Source organism: Anneissia japonica, unplaced genomic scaffold (assembly GCF_011630105.1).
Source record: "Anneissia japonica isolate Jap-2015-1 unplaced genomic scaffold, ASM1163010v1 scaffold65_len388318_cov190, whole genome shotgun sequence".
In the NCBI taxonomy this organism is placed as follows: Eukaryota; Metazoa; Echinodermata; class Crinoidea; order Comatulida; family Comatulidae; genus Anneissia; species Anneissia japonica.
The window spans coordinates 192,316-199,326 of NW_022729881.1; the positions used below are offsets into that span (position 1 = coordinate 192,316).

General features: G+C 36.5%; 1 protein-coding gene across 5 annotated transcripts; it reads left to right on the forward strand.

The window, feature by feature from the left end:
- Positions 1 to 248: 248 nt before the first annotated feature.
- On the forward strand, positions 249 to 6,697 carry LOC117114752. Of its 5 annotated transcripts, XR_004446438.1 has the most exons (5): positions 249 to 1,596; positions 3,964 to 4,023; positions 4,306 to 4,354; positions 5,244 to 5,627; positions 5,855 to 6,697. XR_004446438.1 is itself a non-coding variant. In XM_033258446.1 (3 exons), exons 1-3 carry the CDS (start codon positions 3,897 to 3,899, stop codon positions 5,455 to 5,457), a joined length of 390 nt encoding a protein of 129 aa, XP_033114337.1. In that variant the 5' UTR covers positions 3,617 to 3,896; the 3' UTR covers positions 5,458 to 5,830. The 5 variants fall into 5 exon arrangements, 1 of the variants encoding a protein (XP_033114337.1); XR_004446436.1 differs by lacking the exon at positions 249 to 1,596 and having other exon boundaries at positions 3,617 to 4,023; positions 4,306 to 4,373; XR_004446435.1 differs by lacking the exon at positions 249 to 1,596 and having other exon boundaries at positions 3,617 to 4,023.
- Positions 6,698 to 7,011: the final 314 nt, after the last annotated feature.

Consider the following 7,011-nt stretch of genomic DNA (forward strand, 5'->3'; position numbering starts at 1 on the left):
AGCGCGACCGAAATGATCGGCTACCCACTGTCCGCCGCTAGTCGCCATGTTGTTGTTGGCTGTACCACAACACGTGAAGTTATTGTAACAAAATCAATTTAATAGTAGTCTAAAAAATATTATTCTGTAATTAAAATACGTTTACAAAATGTCGTGTGCTAATCTAGCGCAAAGAACTTTCAATTTCGTAAGTTTAAACGTCATTTTCTCGTATTTGCAGAAGTTCTGACGGTCGAACTTTTTTTTGGTGCTTTTAAATATTATTATAATAATTATCATAATGAGTGAAAGTATTAGGAAAATTTCGGAACGGGACTGAACGATTTTCACCCCATGGCCTAATACTGAACAGTAGCAGGGCCATGAAACATCCTTGTATGGTGCCATTTGTCGAACGCTTTGGTGAGATCGACAAACACCATGTACAGGTCTAGATTCTGCTTCTTGCACTTATTTTGCAATTGTCTAGCTGCCAACAACATATCAGTAGTACCGCTGCCAGGCCTGAAGCCACACTGACTGTCTGGGAAAGTACTGTCGAGATGGGTGGTGAGACGGTTGATCACTCTGGCAAAGATCTTGCCAGCTATTATTAAGAAGCGATATTCCCCGGTAGTTATTGCATACTCGCCTATCTCCTTTGTTCTTATATAAATGGATGATCAATGCGTCTTTGAAGTCTTGTGGAACTTCGCTTTCTGCCCACATTTGTTTGAAAAGCCGGATAAGTTCTATCGCAAGTGCATCTCCACCATGCTTGTACACTTCTGGAGGAATACCATCCTCACCTAGTTTCTTTAATTGAAAAGAAAAGGAGTGACATGATCATACTTTCGAGTACCGGTACATATACTGGCAGCAGTGTTTTGAATGTGTTTTGAAATGCTTGAGCAATTCCCGGGGAACGCCAGCTAATAGAGAATTGCAAAAATCTAGCCGAAATGATATCAGTGAATGAACTATTATTTCAGCCGATTTGTTGTTAAGAAATTTTCTTATTTTATTGATGTTACGAACGTAGTCATTAGCAGACTTGCATATAGAGCTAACATGTACTTCAAAAGTAAGGTGTTGGTCAAAAATTACACCTAGGTTCCTGATAGATGTCGAAGACACCAAGGACTGTTGTCCCAAGGGTAATGGGTGGAAAAGTGGGCTTATGGTGCGGAAATCTGGAATGGAATATATATTCAGTTTAGTTTTCATTCATTTGAAGTTTGTTCAGAAACATCCATTGTTTGATTTTAGAAACTGTCTGCTCAATCCTATTTATAGCAATGGTGCGTCAGTCACTGGACTTTGGCTTATATCAGCAGTGGCGTCATCAGATATATAAGAGATGATTAAAGTGATGTGCCCATTTGTCAGTGATAAGTGCTGGTTCTTTAATCAGTCTTTCCTTCAATATCGAAGAGTGGGCTACCTCCTCTGGATGATGGCCAATACACAGCCTTGAGTTTGCTGAAGAACTTCTTTGCATCTTTTCTATCAGCAGCCTAGAGCTCTCTTGTCCTGCTTGCCCACCAGTTGTTCTTCATCACACATAGTTTATTTTGGACCATTTGTTTTATCCTGTTGTATCTGTCTTTTTTGCCTGTGAGTTCTTGTTGCTTGCATATTCCATATGTAGTGAGTGCAGTTAGTCTAGCAAGGATCTGACAGATGCATCATTCTCATCGAACCAATCCTTCTGGTTCTACTTAAGGCCAACTCAGGCAGCGTCGGCCGAAGCAGCCCGACCCGATTTATCGTCGGGGACAGTCTTAAGCCGTCGTGAGAAATATTAAACATGTTTAATATTCTACGACGCGACTGCCCCCGACGCACACCATCGTGTCTGCGTTTAAAGGCCAACTCAGACAGCGTCGGCCGACGCAGCCCGACGCGATTTGTTGTCGCGTCGGGTCTGGGTGAGTTGAACGCAGACGCGACGGTGTGCGTCGGGGGCAGTCGCGTAGTAGAATATGAAACGTGTTTAATATTTCTCACTACGGCTTAAGACTGTCCCCGACGATAAATCGGGTCGGGCTGCGTCGGCCGACGCTGTCTGAGTTGGCCTTTAAACGCAGACACGCAGACACAGCCCGACGCGACAACAAATCGCGTCGGGCTGCATCGTACGACGCTGTCTGAGTTGGCCTTTAGCAAAGCGAATTGTGTCAGTTCAGACCTGAAAAATCTTGGTGCGGAGATATTCCCAATGGCTTGCAGCATTATTGGGCAATTTTTGCTGAATCTTGGGTAATTTCACCCTAGTCATTGGGTATATCAAAAATAATGGTGAGTGGTCACGCTGATCTTGGATGGTACCTCGGCATTACTCCGCCATCTTGTCAGCACTCTAGTTGTTTAATAGCTCTATGGAAAACAAAAGTACAGTATTTTGTGGAGAACAGATAAACAGACAAACGGACCGTGCGTGGTGGAGTACTGAGTAATAAACATAGAGATATTAAACAACTAGAGTGCTGACAAGATGGCGGAGCAATGCAGAGTTGTGTATGTGTACCATCCAAGATGGCTGCCGTGGGAAAGCGCCACCTTCAGGCTTAGTATACATATTATTACCATAAATAAGCCCTCTGACTGAATATTATTTCATTAATGATAATTAGTATTGATAATGACAAATTATTAATCTGTCGTAGCCAAAAAGAGGCCAAGTAGAGCATCTTATTCAAATTTTGAAAAGAATTAAAATCGTGTACATTACACCCATACACCGCAACGCTCGAGTTTCAAAATACGGGTAACTAGCTGTACTGAACTTTCTGTGTAAATTGAGGGCGCAATTGAAAATGATAGCGTTCAGAGGAAATTTGATTGGCTGAATCTATGTCAGCCATTTTGGATGGTACACACACACAGCTCTGCGTATTTCGAACATCGAATACATTGCTGTTAGCGCTCTAGTATTCTTATTATATCTCTATGGTAATAAAAAAAACATACAAGCGTTAGTTGGCGTCCTACACTAGCTGCGTAGGGCGTATCGTTTTTTTACGCTCTCAATGAGCGTTGTTGGCTCTCTTGTTCTATTTATACTCTTTGCATGGAGGTATTAGCGAGTTTTTACGGAAGCACCTAAATGCCATTCGATTTGACGACTTGTCAAGATAATTTATGTTGTCAAGTCGACATAATATACATATCATGTCGACATGGCGAGATAGATTATCTTGACAAGTTGTCATAGTAAAAAGTGTATGTTGTCATGGCGAGATAGATTATACTGACAAGTCGACATAATACATATTGTATGTTGTCATGGCGAGATAGATTATCTTGACAAGTTGACATAATATAAGTTGTATGTTGTCATGGCAAGATAGGTTATCTTGACAAGTCGACATAATAAAAATTGTATGTTGTCATGTCGAGATAGATTATCTTGACAAGTCATCATAGTAAAAATTGTATGTTGTCATGGCGAGATAGATTATATTGACAAGTCAATATAATACATATTGCATGTTCATGGCGAGATAGATTATCTTGGCAAGTCGACATAATATAAGTTGTATGTTGTCATGGCAAGATAGGTTATCTATCTTGTCAAGATAATCTATCTCGCCATGACAACATACAACTTTTACTATGTCGACTTGTCAAGCTGCCGGACTAATAGTAAAAATGTTATGTTGTCTTGGCGAGATAGGTTACCTTGACAAGTCGACATAATAAAAGTTATGTTGTCATGACAAGATACTTTTTGCATGTAAGTTAAGGCCTATCTCTATTACTACTTTTTTGTTAAATTGGATTTTAGTATTTAATAATGTGCTGTTTTATTTAGGTCTATGATATTTGATAGAGAGGCCTGAGGCCTAGGTTTGTTCCTTTTTTGGGTGTTGGTTTTGGGAAGAGGTTTCTTTTTATTTTTTGTTAATAACTTCATGGAATTTTACACAGATTTTGGGTCTATCTTTTTAACCAGTTTTGTACACACTGTACCTGTTTCAGATGGACAACAAACACCAGGACCCATTGTTGTACGTGTTCCAGATAGGCCAATTTGTACTGGTAAGTTTTCCATAATCTTATTGATCTTGTCTTAGAATACGGTCACCATGACAGGCAAAACTACTTGTTTGTAATAAACTCAAATAGATAATAATAATAATAATAATAATAATAATAATAAAAATAATAAATAATAATAATAAATTATTAATATATTAATAATAAATAACACAAATAATAAAATAACCAAGTATTATTATTAATAGTAATAAATAATAATAATAATATAAAATAATAAATACAAATAATATTTCAATCAATGTATAATTTTATTAATTTCAGGAGCACCGTTGGCCACACCAGAAGAATCAGCAACAAAAAAGATCAAAGGGTATTAATGATATGTCAATGTAAATGAACAAATATTACAGTGTGTGAGGGGTGTGCAGCAGCCACTCCAAGACATGAGACACTTGCACTACCTATTTTACTGAAAATTATTAGGGACTTGAACTACCATTTACCAAAATCCAGTGTCGGTTGAACTACTATTACGGCCATGTAACCTACCAAATTAAACTTGTACCGTTCCCCATGGTTCGAATAAGACTGCGATTCTGTCCGTTCGTGATCCCTACTGTTCATGGCTATGTATTAACAGTAGGTTTAGCACGAAGGTTAGCAAAAAATCTATGCTATTAAAACATCGTGTGATTAATTATGCGACTTTGTTACGGGACGGTGCAGGGACTTTACATAATTTACCTGGTATTCCCCACACTTGCGCTACCAAGTCCTCGCAAATATATCCTATACGTGCTGAAACTATTCCATAAATTCCCATGCTTGTGCTACCAATTCCTCAAAAATACCCCCGTAAATGCGGCACCTACCCGTCTTAAATATATTTAAGAGTGAGGCCCCCGGGATATTCCTTCAATACCACTGCCAATATTTAAATCAAACCTATTAAGGTTTTTGTTACTTAGCACCATAAAAAACATCTTTACTCTCTTAATTTTTAATTTTTTTTTCTACTAATAAAATGAGGACTTGTATGTATCTCTTAAAAATGAGTACTATTATGATGACCTCGAATACTAAGCCCCTTCACTTTAAATGTACGTAATGTCATGTTGATTAATGCAATATTGGAACTTTTTTCATTATACTTTATATTTATTTATATATTTATTTATTCATTTATTATTTAAACTTTATCAACAAATGCAATTTATTATAATTTTCAAGGAATTTAAATTTACTTTTTTCCTATTTAGATGGGAAGAAGAAATGGACAATGACTTAGTAAAAGAGATGCTCAATTCCAACATTTTTAGCTACAAATATAATTCGAAGAGCCGGGGTGCGCAGTGGAAATTGCTTGCAGAGAAGCTCAATGAGTGCTGGGGGGATGGTTTTCAGACAAATGAAAGAGCCTTGAGAGATAAGGACAATGGATTGAAAAAAAGATTTAAAAATAAAATTAGATAAGAAGAAGCAGCATCGGGCATTACACCACCAGATTTAACGGAGCTCGAGAGGGGACTTGAGGAGTTAATTGAAAAGGAAGAACAAGATAAAAATGAGGACAAGTTCAAGTCAGAAAAGGAGGAAGCTTTGAGTGCACAGGATAGATGCATGAAGGGAATGACACCCAAAAGGTATTTCAAGCATTCTGGTACTACTGTATAAATGCATGAAAATTATGCCCAGATCAATATTAATTACTACTATATTCTACATCTTTCTTTATTAATAATCAAGGTTTTTTTTTATAAAATAACTAACATCATCCTATAGATTTGGTGTTCGTAAAAAGTGAAAAAATACTCAGTTTCATTCTAGTGTGCCGTATATGCATAATAAATCACTCTTAATCTTTTCACAGAAAAGGGAGTGAAGAGGAAGTGTGTTCAAAGAGAGTTTCTAGAAATGATACTATCACATACCTTAGGGAAGAAAATGGAAAGAAAAGACAAATGGAGAAGAGAAGAAGCTGACAGAAAGGACCAACAATTCATGGCAGAGCTCGAGGTGAGAAAGTTGGAATCAGAAGAGAGAAGAATGCAAGCTGAAGCCCAAAACACTATGTTTAAAGAACTATTTAATATGCTTGCCCGAAAATAAGCCACTGTATTTGTGAGTCTTCTTTTTTCTGCCTCTAACTTTCTCACCTCAAGTTCTACTTACTGTAAACTTATTATTAGTAAATTCATGCACATTCTCACCTAAAAAGATAGACATGTTCTATAAAAGTATATATCTCCCTCAAATTGTAACCATCTTTAATACTAATTGCCTACAAAATGTTATATGTAGACAAACAATTAAATTAATATGACCAAAGCAATTTATAAAATAATGTGTAAAATAATCAAAACTAAAAATTTAATTAATAAGCAATTCGACGGTCGTTAAACCATGCCTACATGTGCAGTGGTAAAATCCTACTTTACGCAAATGTAGTTGCTAAACTGACCAATTGGCCTTGTCTGTTTTGGTCACGTGGATACCTATTGCAAATTAATGCACTTTGAGTTGCGTTAATAAAGAATAAAAACAATATAACACTTTGACATAGCCTTTCATTTTGTTTAACAAATCTTTAATTACTACTGTAATGTCAAGCAAAAGATTTTTTTTATTTGAATGATTTTTTTTACACAATACAGTTTTTACAACCTATAACACATTAACTACAGTGTACGGTAAACTCTGTAGTTAACATTAACAGAACTTTATTTTTAAAAATGGCCTAATTAAGTATCTTATTGTTTTCATTTAATTTAATATGGTTATATTACGCTAGTTTGAAGGGTTACTGTAAGCAAATCAGTTACACTTACTATACATCTTTGTGGTTAGCATAAAGAGAACTACATCACCTCCCCCCACATATGCCTAAATACAGAATTCACCAAGGCAGACAATTTTATTCTCAAAGTATCGAAATGCATGCCATTGTGTCGGGATTCAATATTTCGACATTAATTATGTCATCATTCCTGATAATGACATAATTAATGTCGAAATATTGAATCCCAA

Coding starts and splice junctions, on each gene's coding strand:
- LOC117114752 (XM_033258446.1), top strand. CDS start 3,897: ATGGAATTTTACACAGATTTTGGGTCTATCTTTTTAACCAGTTTTGTA. Junction 4,024..4,305: donor AGATAGGCCAATTTGTACTG/GTAAGTTTTCCA, acceptor TATTAATTTCAG/GAGCACCGTTGGCCACACCA. Junction 4,355..5,243: donor GCAACAAAAAAGATCAAAGG/GTATTAATGATA, acceptor TTTCCTATTTAG/ATGGGAAGAAGAAATGGACA.